This window comes from Cervus elaphus, chromosome 21 (assembly GCF_910594005.1).
Source record: "Cervus elaphus chromosome 21, mCerEla1.1, whole genome shotgun sequence".
Classification (NCBI taxonomy): domain Eukaryota; kingdom Metazoa; phylum Chordata; class Mammalia; order Artiodactyla; family Cervidae; genus Cervus; species Cervus elaphus.
Window position 1 is genome coordinate 23,252,765 of NC_057835.1, and position 18,350 is coordinate 23,271,114.

The 18,350-nt window shown below is 40.6% G+C and overlaps 1 protein-coding gene and 1 non-coding gene across 7 annotated transcripts in view; one reads left to right on the plus strand and one right to left on the minus strand.

Moving 5' to 3' along the window:
- SPIDR (scaffold protein involved in DNA repair) overlaps nt 1-18,350 on the minus strand; it is a 270,899-nt gene that overhangs the window by 229,042 nt on the left and 23,507 nt on the right. For 3 of the 6 annotated variants that reach the window (XM_043879248.1, XM_043879250.1, XM_043879247.1), the window contains 3 exons: nt 8,915-9,070; nt 8,211-8,277; nt 1,694-1,873 (listed from right to left, as the gene is read on the minus strand). In XM_043879248.1, coding sequence (XP_043735183.1) covers nt 1,694-1,873; nt 8,211-8,277; nt 8,915-9,070 — 403 coding nt within the window. The remainder of the gene's footprint in view (nt 1-1,693; nt 1,874-8,210; nt 8,278-8,914; nt 9,071-18,350) is intronic. The other 3 variants (XM_043879253.1, XM_043879252.1, XM_043879249.1) reach the window with 2 other exon arrangements.
- On the plus strand, nt 5,359-5,431 carry TRNAC-ACA. The gene has a single exon. It is a non-coding gene; the product is annotated as a tRNA-Cys (tRNA).

Consider the following 18,350-nt stretch of genomic DNA (forward strand, 5'->3'; position numbering starts at 1 on the left):
GGTGGCAGAGTCTGGCGGGCTGCCATCTATGGGGCCACACAGGGTCGGAGACGGCTGAAGTGACAGCAGCAGCAGCAGATGAGCAGAAATCAGTGCTTGGCTGCAAAGCTACAGAGGACAGGCTGACTGCCTTGTCAGGGGCTAACGTAGCTGGTGGCCTGAAGGTGAGCCAGCGTTCAACTACCATTCTGAAAATCCTAGGGTGCTTAAGAATCTAATGCTAAGTCTACTCTGCCTGTGCTCCAGTGACAGCACAACAAAGTCTGGACGACAGCACAACTGTTTACAACACAGTTTGCTGAGTACTGTAAGCCCATTGTTGAGACCTACTCCTCAGAAGAAAGAGTCCCCTCAAAATATTAATATTCACTGACAATATACCTGGTCAGCCAAGAGTTCTGATGAAGATGTTGTACAACAGAATGAATGTTGTTTTCATGCCTCAACATCCACTCTGCAGCCCATGGATGAAGGAATAATTTCAACCTTCTGGCCTTACGATTTAAGAAGTTCATTCCACAAGGCTACAGCTGCCGTCGACAGTGATTCTCTGACGGGTCTGGGCAAAGTTCACTGAAAACTTTCTGGAGAGGAGTCAGCAGTCTAGAAGCCAGTAAGGACATTCGTGATTCGTGCAAGGGAAGAGGTCAAAACACCCACAGTGACAGGAGTGAGGAAGAAGTGAATTTGGAGCCTCACAGACAACTGTGAGGGGTTCAAGACGTCATGGGAGCAAGGGGCTGCAGGTGTGGTAGAAACAGCAAGAGAACTAGAAGTTGAGTCTGTAAATGTGACTGAACTGCTTAAATCTCAGGATAAAATTCTAACAGGCGAGGAGGTGCTTCTCGTGAATGAGGAAAGAAAGTGGTTTCTTGGGATGGAATTGACTCCTCGTGAAGAGGCTGTGAAGACTACTGAAATGGCAACAAAGGATGTAGAATATGACATAAACTTAGCTGATAAAGCAGCAGCAAGGTCTGAGAGGACTGACTTCAATCCTGAAAGAAGTTCTCCTGTGGGTAAAATGTTACTGAGCAGCAATGCATGCTTCAGAGGAATTGTTTATGAAAGGAACACTCCATTGATGTTGCAAATCTCACTGTGGCCTTATTTTAAGAAACTGCCACACCAACCCCAACCTTCACTTGAGTAGCCATCAACACTGAAGTAAGACCCTCCAGCAGCAAAAACATAAGACTTGCTGAATGAAGGCTCAGATGATAGTTAGAAGTTTTAAGCAATAAAGTGTTTTTAAATTAGGGTGTATCTATCATTTTTTTATACATAATACTAGTGCACACTTAATAGACTATAGTAGTATAAAAACATACTTGTATATGCACTGGGAAACCAAAAAATTCATGTAACTTGTTTCACTGCAACATTCACTTTACTGTGTTGGTCTGGAGCCAAACCCAAATATCTCCAACTGGCTTTGATCAATTTTAACATGTTCAAGTCTAAATTGTCAACTGCAAAAAGAATCCTGGTAATACCTATCTCTGAGGGAGTTATTGTGAGAAATATTATGAGAAAATGTTCTAAAAGGTTGGGATTCAGTAATACCAAAATCAATGCTAAGTATTAGAAGAGAAGTATATGTTATTTGCATTATTAAAATACAATCTATAAAAATAAAATAAAATACAATCTATAATAGAAACTAAATTTCTTTAAAAAATTATCAATTTACCTTCACTGGCCCCATCTTCTGGACATAAAATGTTGCTGTTACAACACCTGCCTGTTTTAGAATGATGTCCATTATCTCTTTGTGATTTAAAAATGGTTTTGTCTTCATCTGACAGATCACTTCCACTAGAACTCCACGTTATAGCTGCAAGCCCACTGGTACTCTTAGAGGTGGTAGGTTCTACAAAGAAAAAAAAATATAAAAAATGGCCAATTGATTATGGTTATTGATCACTATGAGGTTTAATACATGCTACTTTGTCAAAGGCACAAATATACAAAATTCTGTTGATGGTAAAAACAATGTCTTATTTCAAATTTTTCCAACTAAAGGTCTATGTGCAACCTGGCTAAATTAAATCCAAACTACAAGAAGAAAAAAATAAAATCAAAGTTATAGAAGACAAGGAAAATGACTGGAGCACAAATGAAAACTCAAAAAATAACCCTGAAATAATTACAAAACTTTGCAGAATATTTCATCAAGTCTTAAGGGTAAAAAAGTACCAAAAAACCACAAAAATCAATAATTATCTACAAAATGAATGCTTCTGTGTGCTTCCTTTACCAAATCATACTAGGAGCCCTGGTAACAGCAATTTGCTTAAAATGCTTAACAGCGAACTTTTAAATTTAATTAACCTTATTTTCAGATAATAGTTGGTTCACATACACTTGTCAGAAAATACAAGTGAGCCCTTGTATGCTTCAAGAAGCTGCTCCAAGGGTAACATTCTGCAAACTACAGTACAACATCACAGCCAGAATGCTGACAGTGATGCTGTCAAAACAGAGAACAACTCCATCACTGTGGGGATATCTTGCACTGCCTTTTCCAAGCCATTAAGAGAGCTCGCCTCCCCACCTCAATTCCTATTCCTTAGCAATCACAAAGCAATTTTGCACTTCTCTAATTTTGTCATTTCAAGAATAACATACAAATGAGATCACCTACATCACCCTTTATCACTGGCTTTTTGAGCTTAGCATAATTACCTGGACATTCACCAGGCTGGTGTGTGTACCAACAGTCACTTCTTTTTTTTTTTAATTACTGAGCACTGTTCTGTGGTGTGGATGAAGAACAACATGTTTAATCAGTTACCCCTTGAAGGACATCTGGGATGTTTTCAGTTTGGGGCTATGACGAATGGAGCCACTCTGAACGCTGTGTACAGGATTTCATGTGATTGTGATTTTCATTCTCCAGCATGTCTAAGGGTACGACTGTTGCACTGTATGGTAACTGCACATGAAGCCTTAGAAGGAACTGCCCAACTGTTTTCCAGAGCGGCCGTGCCATTCTAGTCCCACAGCCCTGTGAGGGTGACACAGGTTCTCCACATCACCAGCACATGGCGTGCTATTTTCATGTTGTCCATTCTACAGACAGGATATCTAGCAGGAATGGGACGTCTCTATTGCAGTGGAACCAAAGTTCAACAGAAAACCTTACTGATATTAATCAGAAAAGAACAGATATCTAATAAAAATCAATTTTCCTATTCACATTGAGTGGATAATTGAGTTATAATGCTAAAACCAAGGAAAAAACCCTTAACCACATTTCATTACACTATAAGAGATTAGATATTACAACTGAAGTTTTACAGACGAGGAAACAGTATCAGAAGTTAAATGGCTTCATTAAATACATATTTATATAACAGTTTTGATACAGGAAACCTTGAGGAAACTAAAAAAAGAAGAAAATTCCTGCCCTCAAGGAATGCAACATTAATTAACTATGAAAAGAAAAATCTAATACTTTATTAGAGATATGTCACAGTGTATTAATGATAGCACAAAAAAAGTGAATGTTCCCCTTTATATTGATCAGGAAAGGAAGATTCACTGACAAAATGGTATCTAGAAAATCAACACAAAGGCACAAAGACATGAAATAATAGTAAACATTTACTGAACACTTACTTTGGGCCATGAACATCTGGAATTACTAAAGTTGTCTATCCTTCAAAATATAAAATTAAATGTAAACTATTCAGAATAACCAAAGAACCCATATTGATTTAAGGAGCTAATAAAACTAAGCTGTGTACTTAATTACAAAAGACATTATCAATCTTTTTCGTTACTATGCATCTGGAAAAGTAATTCAAAAGGGAAAAGTGGAATGGTCTATACACTGAATGTGTGAGTAGGCCCAAAACTCACACATTGCAGCCTTATCCTGTGTGATGGCCTCTTCAGGAGGTAATCAGGTCACAAGGGTGAAGACCTCAGGAATGCAATTAGCACCCTGTAAAGTGAAGAAGAACTAAAGAGCCTCTTGATGAAAGTGAAAGAGAAGAGTGAAAAAGCTGGCTTAAAACTGAACATTCAAAAAAACTAAGATCACAGCATCTGGTCCCATCACTTCCTGGCAAACAGAAGGGGGAAAAGTGGAAGCAGTGACAGATTTTATTTTCTTGGGCTCCAAAATCACTGCTAACAGTGACAGCATTCATGAAATTAAAAGACACTTACTCCTCAGAAGGAAAGCTATGACAAACCTAGACAGCGTACTAAAAATCAGAGATAACACTCTGCTGACAGAGTCAGTATAGTCAAAGCTATGGTTTTCCAGGAGTCAGATAGAGATATGAGAGCTGAACCTTAAAGAAGGCTGAGCACTGAAGAATTAATGGTTTTGAACTGTAGTTCTGGAGAAAACTCTTGAGAATCCTGTGGGTTGCAAAGAGATCAAACCAGTCGATCCTGAAAGAAATCAACCCTGAATATTCCTTGGAAGGACTGAACCTGAAGCTTCAATACTCTGGCCACCTGATGAGAAGTGCCAATCACTGGAAAAGACCCTGATGCTGGGAAAGATTGAGGGCAGAATGAGAAGGGGGCAATAGAGGCTGAGATGGTTGGACGGCCATCACTGACTCAAGGGACATGACTTTGAGCAAACTCTGGGAGATAATGAAGGACAAGGAAGCCTGGCGTGCTGCAGTCCATGGGGTCGCAAAGAACTGGTCACGACTCAGCAAATGAACAACAAACCCACTGATATGTTAAATTCTAACCCCAGCATCTCAGAATGTAATCTTATGGGTCTTTAGGTAATCAAATTAAAGTGAGAAGTTTGTGTGGGCCCCCATCTATTATGACAGCTCTCCTTAAATAAAGGAGAAATCTGGACACCTAAACACGCATGCAGAGAGGGAAGACCTAGAAAAGAGATACTTGGAAAAGAAACAGCCACCTACAAGTCAAGGAAAGAAGCCAGGAGTACATTTCCTGGAAGGAACCAATCCTGCCAATATCTCACTTTGGAATTCTACCCTCCAGAACTGTGAGAGAGAAAGTTTCTGTTGCTCAAAACATCCTATCTGTAGCACTTCATTATGGCAGCCTTAGCCTTATTCTAACCTGAGTCACTCAGGACAGAAAGATGAGCAACAGAGGAGGGTCTGCCCTGAAAAAATCTATGGTCCAACAGGGAGAAAGACACGTCAACAAATAACAATTTAAAAATTTACTGATGCCTTTCAAGGAGATTTCTGACCTCAACAAAAAACAGGCTCTGAGAACATATTCTGCAGAATATTTCAAGAAAAATAAAATACACACTATTTTTTTTTTTACATAGTTTCATTTGTTTAGGAAACACATTTTTTTCACATTTTTTAAAAAGTTCTCCCTTTTAAAGAAAGGGCTTCCCTGGTAGCTCAGACGGTAAAGTGTCTGCCTACAATGCAGGAGACCCAGGTTCGATCCCTGGGTCAGGAAGATCCCCTGGAGGAAATGGCAACCCACTCCAACATTCTTGCCTGGAAAATCCCATGGACTAAGGATCCTGGTAGGCTACAGTCCATGGGGTCGCAAAGAGTCAGACATGACTGAGTGACTTCACTTCAAAGAAAATCACTATTTACAAAGGTTCCAGCCTATTTTTATTTCAATTTTATCTTCTTCCACATTCCACAAACCTTCTGGCAAGATCCTTTGCCGGCAAGCAAAGGATCACGTCTCTCACCCTTTCTCTTCTCCTCCATCTCCTCCCCCTTCCTTCTCTGGTTCTCAGTACCTTACAGGTAAGGAAATAGAGACATGGAGACAAGGAAATGGAGTCTCCCCCTTTTATGCACACTTTGCCAAATTATGTTCCCCCACTTTTGCTTCCCTGTTCTCAAAAAAATACTACTTCTACATCCTAGAAATTTTGTTAACAGCCTATCTTAAATTAAACTAACACTTTAAAAGTTACTATTTTTAAAATAAACCAGTTTCAGGGAATGCCTTGAGTTCCCTTTTTTTTCAGTTTCTATTTGCGAGGTTTTGGTAAATTATTAATAACACTTTCTTCTCTTAACAAGCTACTTATGCTGTAAACAAATTAACTATACATGGATACAAGCTCTTCCAAACTATCAAGACATACTGGTTATTCCACAGAAAAGAAAGTATAACAGAGTAGGTTTTAGGTTGAATATATACTGGTATGGAAAACCATCTCAAAAGATGCTTTTGAAATTAAATACAAGGTAGCAGCTTATTTAATATTTCTCTGTCCAGGTTAAATTTGATTATACCTTCAAATCTGCAGAAAAAGGTATAACCAACACTGCATAAAAGAAAGGAAGAGTTGACCCTTGAAGAACCCAGGCATGAACTGCACAGGTCTACTTACACACAGAAATTTTTTAGTAAGTATGTACTACTACAGTCCTACACAACCCAGAGTAGGTTGAATCTGCTGATGCAGAACTGCAAATAGGGCTGATTGTGAAGTTAGCTCCAGGCGAATTTCTGACTGTGTGGAGGGTCAGCACCACGGCCCCCCATACCAGTCATTCAAGGGACAACTATACTATTCAAGGACAACTATACTATTTTTTCTCCATACTTCATTTTTTCTCCAACTATACTATTTTTTCTCCATACTTCATATTATGACAGCTTAGAAATTAGACTTAAATTGATCTTTGAAAATCACTACATTTGACATTAATAATAGTAAAATTTAAATTCTGTAGCACCATCAGAAGATTACGGTACTACTTTATTATACAGTATTTTATGAATAAAAAATTAGGAGAATTTTACTTTTCAATTGCATAAAAGGAATCCCCTTAAAATAATAACACAGCTTAAAGTGTTAAATCTCTTATTCACAGAAAGTTTTTCACTCGGCAGGATGCTGAGCAGGCTCTCGCCTCTGCCATCAAACATAACAGCAACTGCTGCAGCTCTTGCCACCGTTCAGTCCCTAAGTCACGTCCAACTCTGCGACCCCGTGGACAGCGGCACGCCAGACTCCTCTGCCCTCTGCTATCTCCTGGAGTTTGCTCAAACTCATGTCCATTGAGTCGGTGATGCCATCCAACCATCTCATCCTCTGCCACCCCCTTCTCCTCCTGCCCTCAATCTTTCCCAGCATCAGTCCCATTTCCAATCAATCAGCTCTTCGCACGAAGTGACCATATTACTGGAGCTTCAGCTTCAGCATCAGATCTTCCAATGAATGAATATTCAGGGTTGATTTCCTTTAGGACTGACTGATATGATCTCCTACTAAGTGTTAACCTTTGAACGGGGATTTTTTTAATTCACAACAACCCAGTGAGATACACAATTCTGAGAGCTATTTTCCAGATGCAGAAACTGAAGCAAAGCATGCTTATTAGCTTGCTTTCTCAAGATCACACAGTCAAAACACAGTCAGGACATGGCACAGTCAAATGAGACCCCGAAGTCTGGAGTCATGACCATTCCTGCCCACCCCCAGGGTGAGAGAGTGTAGCAGCAGAACCTGCAGCCTCCCTGATATTCACACCCCTTCTTCCTTACCAACAAAATCCCAGTTTTGTTGGAGCAGCAACACATGTGTTTAAAAACCCTTAATTTCACTGATGTCCTTTGGTGGAGGTGACACTGTGGAACAGATTCTGGCTAAAGGTAGAGGTCTGAGGGAGAGGAAAGCTCATCTGGAGAAAATCCTCCCAAGTCTACACTGTTCCTGAGAATTGGGCCTGCAGAATTCAGCTTCTACCTCACGACTGCAAAAACAGACCCTACACTAAGGCAGCAGAACTCAAAATGACTCCGGCCCCCTGACCTTCTTGTGGCAGGAAATAAATTCAACCCATCCCTTCAAACACTTCAATACACTTTCTTATGACCCATAACTCCACGTCTTCCCTAACCATCACTAAGTAGTATAGTCCTTATATTACAAGTCATAATTTTATTTCTCAAATCAGATTCTTTTTAAAACCCTACAGCCATGAATCTGAGCTTACCTATTGGGTTCTGTTGATAACAGTGAATTCAAGAAAGAAACAAAAAAATTTAATAATTATCTATAGGAGGCATAAAAAATGGGGTAGTTGGTAAAAAAGATGAGAGAGATACAAAAAACACCTTTTTACATTGTTTGGGTGTTTTTTTAAACCATGAATATATAGTTTTTCCAAACTATGTAAATGACTTTTTAAAAGAAAACAAATAAATCAAAGGAGGATATATTAGCCTTTTATCTTTCCTGCCAAGAAATCAACAAATATTACCTTTCTTGGGTCGACAGGATAATTCAAGGTGTTTTTCTGTAGTAGTCTTCTTTTCAGCTGTTAATGACTTCAGGCAGATAATGGTAACAGTAATAATAATAATTAATAATGATGTAGTAATTCATGTGACAAGGGCTAAAAACCAACAACATAAAATATTCAAGAACTTACACTATGCCCCTTTAACATATTCATCTATTTTCCTTTATTTACCAACAAGTATTACCAAAGCACATACTTATAATTGCACTTTTATATTTTTCCAGAATCTAAACAGAGGGCTGTCTTTTTAGAGTTGATAATAGTGGTGAGCACTCCTTCTTATGGTGAGCACTTCAAAGTTACCACATAAACCAAAATCAACCAGAATCCCCCAGTGCCATCAGGTTCTGACACAAAAGCATTTCATTAAATAGACTTCTTTCAAAGGTAGGATGCTCAACAGTGTCATCTTCTGAGAATATTTCCAGTATGCAACCCTACTTACAAACTACAAAGTTCTACACGACAGAAAGAGGTGAATACTACTATGCCACAATCATAGGGAATTCAAGGATGAGGAAAAACAAGTAACACATCAACTACAGTGTTCTGAAAGAAAATAAGGAAGGGAATTCCAAAGAAATATATGTACAGTGGCATGAAGTCTCAGGAAGCTAGGATTTGTCGCTCAGTGTTCAGGGAAGGCAGCATCATGACCTTACCGGAGTGCTGGGACTCTTCAGAAATCCTTCTCCACACCTGAGCCATGATTCAGATAGGGAAGCCAAGGCCCCCGCGGTCTGGAGCCCTGCTCGTCTGCACGGTAGGGGACTCTCTCCTGGAAAGGATGGGTACTCTGCATTCCAATTTCTTTTTCTCTGTAGAAACAGTTTTCAAAGAAAAAAATAAGGAAATCAATTTCATTAAATATACACTAACGAATGGCACTGTGGAGCAAGCCCAGCAATGGCATCAGTGAGGACACAGTTTTTATTTCATTTTCATGGAGAATTTCCATTTTACTGTCTTTTTAGAGAACAGTATTTCTCCAGTCTCTAAGGACTTAGCTCCTTACATGGGCTTTGGTGGAGGCTGTGGGGCAACACCCGCAGGACTACTTCAGGGGGAAGGTGTTCAGTCCTTCCGGGCTTCCGAGAATGACCCTGACCACGTTGCCGTGAGTGACACGGCTCAGTAAGGTAGTTTCACACACAGTTCGCGAAGCACACAGGCATTGAAAACACTCGTTTTGGCAATGTCCGACGGCTTCGGCCTCTCCTTTGTTCCGAATGATGAACTTCTTAATGGCCTTGTCCTTGGGCACGCACTGGACACAGCTGGTGCATGAACAGGCTGCACGTGGCCTCGGCCCTGCCTAGACACACGACCATCATTTTTTCTTTCCGTGGTCATTTTGGAAGCAAGGAGGAGAGAGAGAACTGGCAGTTTTCAAATGTCTCTCAACCTCCACAGAGAGAAGAATCAGAAGACAGCAAAACTAAAAGGGCTTGGACAACACAACTAGGCAAGAAATCTAACATACAAGTGGATGAGGACAAACCATGAACCCTCCAAAGTCGTGCATGGTGTCCCATTTGACAGGAAAGAGCCAAGAGAAGCAAGAAAACAGAGGACCGAGCACAGAGGCAGCTGGTGTGCAGCAGAAGGAGCAGCAGCTGGGAATGCGCCAGAAACGGGAGGACAAGGGCGCCACCGAGAAGACCCAAGGGAACCAAGGAGCTTGTGTCCAAAAACGGGGACAACACTGATTTCTTTCCTCAAGCTATTTAGTTTTTTTTTAATGTCTATGTCAAACAATGGAGAAGGAAATGGCAACCCACTCCGATATTCTTGTCTGGAGAAGTCCGTGGACAGAGGAGCCTGGCAGGCTACAGTCCATGAGGTCACAAAGAGTCAGACACAACTGAGCGACTAACACAATACATGACAAACAAACATTCACGGTATAAGTTCTTTAATTTGCATTTTATTTTAAGGAAAACTTTAGATGTACATTGGGAATTAAATTAAGATAACCTACTAGAAGCTGATCACTTGATTAGAAATAAAACCCCTCATCCAATGACACTGCAGCTTTAAAAAATAAACTAAGATTAAAATACACTACTAAAACTTCCTTAACTAGGAAGAAGGGAACAAATTCATTAAAATAAATTCAGCCATAACATAGATGGCATTTTAATACTTAAGAGGTCTAAGCATGCTTCCTTTTACATAGAAATTCCTGTGGTGGGGAGAACTGCAAGCAAAAGAGGCATCGACCCTCAGGAAGGTGCCACCTCCACCAGACTGCGGTTATCTGAAGAGGTTCACTGAGTTACCTAGAAAGTAAGGAAACTGGGAAACATCATTTGGTCTATTCAGTTCTTGGTCTATATATATACATATATTTTTAACTCCAGAATCTCTCTTTAATACAATAAATCAGTCCAGGTCAGCTCCTCAATAAAGTGGGTGATACCAGGGATGGGACAGGGAAGGACAGCATGAGCCTGAAATACCTTGAGCCAGAGAGGAAGAAACTGCTCAAGGAACAATGACAGCATGCAAAAAAGACACAGGGGCCTGCATGCAGGGACTCTCACGGCCAAATGTGGGACATTCCAGCATCAAGTAATGACAGTAAAGGACTAAAACGAATTAAATAAGAATGTAAGTCTACAATGACTGAACAAATAAATGACAGATTTAGAATATCATTAATGAATGCTAAAACTAGTGGGTCAAAGTTTGAGGATGAAGAGAATATATACATGGTCACAGAACATCTCCCCAGAACTTACTTATTAATCCCAAAGGGAAAAACAGTAACTTTACAGTGGAGAAATCTTTCAGACACCATCTTAATCAAGTCATAAATGTTGATGTACACCATCACCAAGTGCTTCTTGATATAAGCCAACCTCCGCAGTATTACTACCAAAGACTACAACCTAAGTCTCAACACGGAAAATACCAGACAAACCTAAAACAACTGGGCTACACACCTCAACAATGACAAGGCCAAGAAACACAGAGAAAATCTGAGGAACTAACCCAGATTAATGTAGGGCTACAGAAGCATGAAAAGAAAATAAATCATGTGATCCTGGGCTGGATCCTGAACCAGGAAAACAGATTATTATTAGGCAACTGATCTGAGAACATGGACATGAGTCTGGGTAAACTCCGGGAGTTGGTGATGGACAGGGAGGCCTGGCGTGCTGCAGTTCATGGGGTCGCAAAGAGTCGGACACGACTGAGCGACTGAACTGAACTGATCTGAGAACTGGAACAAGCAGACAGAGTGGGGCCATGAACCTCAGCTGGGAACATGCACATCAGGTGACTCACAATTTTCCCTGCTCTACATATGCCTGCAAGAGACTATAAAAGCACCATGAGTACCGATTCAGGGATTACAAATAAAGTTGAGCAAGGAGGCAATTTCATAAATACACAGTCTTTGAAAACTGAGGATTGACTCTACTTCAAATGGAGCATACTTAGAAGCAACTAGTTAAAACCCAAAAACATTAAACTCTGCTTTACTGCTTTACTATCCACATCAGCCCCTCACAGACCACTTTTCCTTCTTCTCACCTCTCTGCTCAAGTTTTCACTTCTTTAAGTACATCATCCGTATGTATTTTATTTACTCATTTTGAAACTTTATTTCCTTGATATCAAATGCATGCCACTATACATCTGTGGGATACTCCCTTTGGAAAGAAGTGAAAATTTCTAAGTATTGCTTTGGATATCATGTAATAAATTTGGAGAACAAATCGAATGTCTACCAATACAAAGTTTACTTAGGTATCTGAACAAATCTCAGTGGCTGTAGCCACATACTCAATGGATGTCAACAGTTTTTCACCCAGGAATTGATCTACATTAAGGAGAGAGAATGAGGAACAGATGTGAAGTTTTAACTACATCAGCAAGTATGCCTGCACCGTGGTGCTCAGAGCCTGTCCTGTCAGGCTTACTGAGCAGGTGTTTTTTTTCAGAGACTCTTCCTTTGCTCTGACAACAGAACATGTCTCAGGCTTGTCACTCACTACCTTTGGTTACATCTGACTCATCCTCTGCTTCTCTGGATTTCATCCACACTCAGGATTCTTCAGGGACTAGAACACTGTAACTTAATATAAAGGACAGAATTCTAAGATCCTGCTTTCCAGTTAGGCAGTGCAGACACTCTGCAGGCCCCGGGACACAAAATGAGCAAGAAAGACCCCACCCTCCAGCAGCTCAGGCAGTAGTGACACAGACCCTTCCACAAGTGCAAGGACAAAAGGGCCGGAGTTCCAGTTCCGACACCTCCCAGCCTGGCCTTCCACAGCCCTCTTCGGCAGTCCCTCCAACTTCCCCAGCCAATCTCTTCTGTTCCACATGCTGCTGCCAGGTGGGCATTTCCAACACCACACCTGCATCCACGGCACGTTTTGCCAGCCATCACCTCTCCTCCTCCTCTGGTCTCTCTAACAGATTTCTCCACAGATCATGCTCATCTTTTCCATGAAATATCCTTCAAAGTCTCCACCAACACCCTCCCTCAGTGACCCCATCTGGCTTCTTGCCCAACCTACCCCTTGCCCTGGAGTAAGAACTCCTGAGGGCAGGAGTCCCGTGCCTCTGCACCTCATCCCCACTGCACAGCACCCCCACTGAGATCCTCCTTAAATAACTACTGAACAAATATGCAAATTCCATGACTATTACAGCACACCTGACACAAAATTTTTTAATATCCAAAGTAAGTATAAGCCTAAGGGGAAACGCAGCCTACTTCATTTCCATTTTATTCACCTATGGTCAAAAACAACACCTCCCGCAGAGCTCTCTACAAGGCCAGACATCATGGATACTTCTCTCTCCACAGTGTTCACTCTGCCACAAGCAGGTGCTTACAGGGCAATTTCACTACCCAGCCTTCTCACTCATCCACCTTTTTTTTTCCCTAGTGACAAAACACACTCCCCCACCACAGTTTTGGGCACCCAACCCTGCCAAGGTTAATCATAGGACATCGGCCAGTCCACAGTGACTGGTCCCGGGACGCCACGGGACCCAAGCAGAGGCAATCAGAGACCCGCTCCAGTGGGACCACTGGAGAAGATTCTCTTCTTCTCAACTGGGTCAAGGGTGTGTCCCCAAAGCAGCCAGCCACCTTATCCCATATAATAGGAAGAAACCTGAGAAAATCAAAACAGGAACAAGCCATGCTCCAGGCCAGAGGGCAGGTCCCCAAGCAGACTGGTGCCCAGATGCTGTCAGCTACAGGCCAACGCATCAATCTTCCAAGCCTTTATCCAGCTTAAGTTGGCCTTCAACCACCAGATACTAAAAGAGCTGAACCACAGTATTCAGTAAATACCTATACTGAGCTGAAGTGACTCACTGAGCCCTCTGAAGGTACATGGCCAAAACCCGTTTTCATCTTCAATGACCTTGGGCTCTAAGGACATAAGTAGAGTGGAGGAAGAAATAGACCAACATTGGGCTGATGAGCTCAGAAACAGATTCATGAGGGAATGTTTCCTGGAGGAAGCTCGCTCTGACTTGGACAAAGGAAGAAACATACATTGGTGACGGCTACCTGTAGATCCTGGATTGTCCAGGCTAGTCAATGTCGTGAGTTATTATCCCCCTCAAGCACAGAAATACCCAGGAAATTTCACAAGCAGAACACAAATCCTTTCGCCCTCATCTTCAGGCTGTCCTGTCAGCCTGCTCTGCCCTGAGTCACAGCTGTGCTACCAGTTGGCTGCATTTACAATTCTCAAGACCACCACCAAGATAAAATCTGTATTTAAAAACGATACTGTGAGATAATAGTACCATATACCACCATAATAGAAGGAAAAAGAAGAGCTGATTAATATTCAGGAGAATTAATATGAGAGTGTACTTTAGACATTTTTTATAAAGATGTTTACTATGATTCACAAAAATACTGTTTTAATCTAATGACCAGCTTTAATATTTCAAAACTCAAAAAAAGAAAATGAAGCTTACTGACTGGCACTCTACAGTCTCTCAGAGAGTTTAAGGAGCAGAAAGGAATTAAATGACTCGTTGGAAAAAGCCAGTGTATACACAGACAAGGGAATATTATTCAGCCTTAAAGAAAGAAAAAAATTCTGACACAAGACACAACATGGAAAAACCTTGAAGTCATTAAGCTAAGTGAAATAAAAGAGACACAAAAGGACAAACACTATATGATTCCACTTACATGAGGTCCTCAGAGTCATCAAACTCACAGAGACATAAAGTAGAACTATGGTGGCCAGGGACTGAGGGGAGGGAAAAAACAGGCATTGTTGTTTAAATGTGTAAAGGGTTTCAGTTTGGGATGATGCAAAGTTCTAGAGATGGGAAGTGGTGACGGTTCCAGAACAACATGAAAGTACTTAGTGTCACAGACCATATATGCAAAATTGTTAAAATAGTAAACTACATTATTTTACCACAAGTTTTTAAATTGCTATCAAGGGCAATGCACGTCAAAACCATCAGGTGTGCTTCTGGAGACAGGAGATCCTCAAACCTCGACTGAGAACCCTGAGTGAGGAGAGGCTCAGGAATCTGCATTTCAGCTACCACCTTGGTGAGTCTTACACTATTAAAGTTTGAGAACTGCCGCAAAGGACAATGGATTAAAATCCAAACCGTAAGGGGAAACGAAACACGCAACAAGCATCTCTGCACATACCTGGAATTTTCTACAGCTGTAAAGTCCACACTGTTGGGTAAAACAAGTAAAAATACCATTGGCTCTGCTGAGCTTTTGAAAAGGCCAAGGGAGAAACTTATGAAGCTTTACATCCCAGGGGCTGGAGGCTCTAAGAAGGAAATCTTCAAAGACCAGGATGCCAGTCCCAAGACACTATATTCAGGTTTCAAACTTCTCCTACCAAAGACAGTTCCACTCCTCAGGCCATCGTTCAACCATGCACAAGTTTCTCTCATCTTTTTTTTTCAATCTCTCTCTTACCATGACCCCATCTAGCTATCCCTTGCTCCTTCTCTTCCCTAGCACACTTACATAGAGACTACTGCAACTTGATTTCTTCACTAACCTCTCCTCAAAACTGTTTTCCCTTTGATGAATGTATTTCTTCACAGTCAAAAATGCACAGGTATCATTACTTTAATAAAGAAATGACAAGAACTGAAAAAAGAATTCAATGTGTCATATCCAATTCTTTGCAACCTCACAGACTGTAGCCCACCAGGCTCCTCTGTCCATGAGATTCTCCAGGCAAGAATACTGGAGTGGGTAGCCATTTCCTTCTCCGATGATCTTCCCGACCCAGGGATCAGACCGGCGTCTCCTGCATTGGCAGGCAGTTTCTTTACCACTGAGTCCCCTAGGAAGCCAAGGTGAATTCAATAAACTGGTTCAAAATAAGGAAGGACTTACACAGAATGTTCAAAGAGAAAATTTTTTGAGATCTTCATAAAACTGTGGTCAAGAACTCAGGCACTAAGTATGCATCTCTTCTGTCTATAAATAAATTAGTTATTGGGTATACAATATACACTGTTTTTCTCTGTCATAGTTTTTAAGAGGCAATAACCTAGAGTTACACAAACTGGACAGGTTTTCTTGCAAATAACTTTTACAGAAATTGTTCATGTGTGTTTCAATCTTTACAGAAGTATTCCCTTTTTGTGTCTTGACATTACAATAATTTTTTTTCTAAGAATCACTCTATTCCACTATTTGTCCATTACAAAAACTGAGTACAAAACTGTGTACCAGGGACCAGGCTAGCCACTGACACATCTGTTTTAACACACTGCTGCCCCATTCGTGTCTTCTGATTACACACATTTTAGCTGTATCCTTAAAACAGATAATGCTGTATTCTCCTGCTTTTCTTTGCTCAATAGGAATTTTCTGATGCTCTACAGAAGTTCTACCCCTTAAAAGAACAGAAATCAAACCTATGAATTTATGAGAAGCCAATGGAAATCATTTATACACAAGAATCAATGTTCTGATTGTATCAGGATGGAAAAGAATATTCAGAATTGATTTTCAAGTATATATCTATTAACACTAATGACTTTAAGTTTTAAAACAGTAACATCAATTTTGATGTAGATACAAGCATTGATAGAAAAGAATATTTGCTGGAAATGCATGAAAGTGCCTATGTCACCTGACTGCAGATTGACAGGTGATATTCTCTAGTGTATTCTTTTATAGCAATTTTACAATAGGTGTGTATTATTATCAGAAAAGAGAAAAAAAAATTTAACTGTTCTAAACTGTACACACTAAAATCCTAAGTATCTTTCCAGCTTGAGTCTCTGTTTCAAAAGGAACCTAAGTACTCCCCCTGCTGGTTATTTAAATAATTCCCCAAAAGTAAGAGCAACGGTTAGAAGGCAGATTTCTTAAATCAAATCATATCAAAAGACAATGATACCTGAACTATGAACATCAGAGCAAGTTAACAAGATATCAGGAAACAGCTTAACCACTCTAAAGCTTTTCTTTCCTAAGTTTCTTTAGCTACCTCTTTCAATATCTTCCATACCATCAAACTTTTTTCTCCATACATCTCAATCCATTAGCTTTGCTGATCAAAATCCAAATTATGAAGCAAAGTATTAAGAGTACTCAATTTTTAACTTTCTTTTCCTAAATATATACACTGGCCTTAAATATGTGCTCAGTCACTTCAGTTGTGTCCAACTCGTCTTGCTCCATGGACCGCAGCCCACCAGGCTCCCCTGTCAATGGGATTCTCCAGGCAAGAATACTGGAGTGGACAGCCATTCCCTTCTCCAGGGGATGTTCCCGACCCAGGGATGGAGCCTGCCCCTCCTGTGTTTCCTGCACTGCAGGCAGATTCTTTACCTCAGAGTCACGAGGAAGGCCCAACTCCACCTGCACTTATATTTTAATTAAGTCATTTAAGACAAAATGGACATTAGGAGACACTGGAGCAATGTCTTTAAAATTCTAAGGAAAACTGGTTTTCAGTCTAAACTTCTATACTCAACCAAATTGTTAATCAACAGTGCAAACAAAATAAAGAAATTTTCAGACATGCAGAACTCAAAAAAACTCTTCATTAGGAAGATACTGGAGGATATATCACAGCAAAAGGAGGAAATAAGCCATATACCTGACTAGAGATAGGCATAAAAACTTCAATTACCTACAATTAAGTAAAAAATGATGTAAAGAAAAATACGCAGTGACTATTTACCATATTAAAATAATGGCTGCACAGAAAGGAAACAGTATACTACTTGAGTCTTCAATGGACCATATTTATGTGATCATAGTATTAATATTCACTTCTGGTTTAGCAAAAAACTGTAACATAAATATACAATAAAGGGTAACAGAGATATGGAATGCTCACAGGGAGCTATGTCCTAATTTTCCATACTAGGTAATCAACAGATTTAAAGAAAGTGAAAGTGAAAGTCACTCAGTCAAGTCCAAATCTTTGCAACACTATGGAATATACATTCCATGGCATTCTTCAGGCCAGAATACTGGAGTGGGTAGCTGTTCCCTGCTCCAGGGGATCTTCCTAATCCAGGGATCGAATATAGGTCTCCCGCATTGCAAGTGGATGCTTTACCAGCTGAGCCAAAACCTGTTTTTTTAAAATAAAATAAACTCCACCAAAAATAGCTAAAAGAATTAGTGATTTGCAAACTTCTAACCTAAACAAGATGATATAGATTTGTTTCTCCCAGCTTCTGCCAAACAAGAACAACTATAATCCCTGCAAGTAACACAGAGACTGGTGAGAATTTTGGAAGGTGGCAAGAAAGTGGCAAGCTGGTAGAAGAGCCCAAGACTGAAGGAATAACAGAGTAACAGAGTGCCTGCTGTCCCAGCATCCAACAGAAGGTCACCCAGATCCCATGTGCCCCCACCTGCGATCTAGCTCCTTCCTCCACTCGATCAAGCAGGAGTCTCTCTGACAATATCAAGGAAGCCCAGCACCACCAGGAGAGAGCAATCATGAGCCCTGCAGATAAGTGATCAGCGGAATCCCAATGCACTCAGACCTTCTCCATTAGAGGTTTCAGGACAAGGAAGAGAGAGGAGAAAAGTGGAGAAGACATGAGTGTCAGTAAGACAAATCTCGCAACAACTCACCACAACCG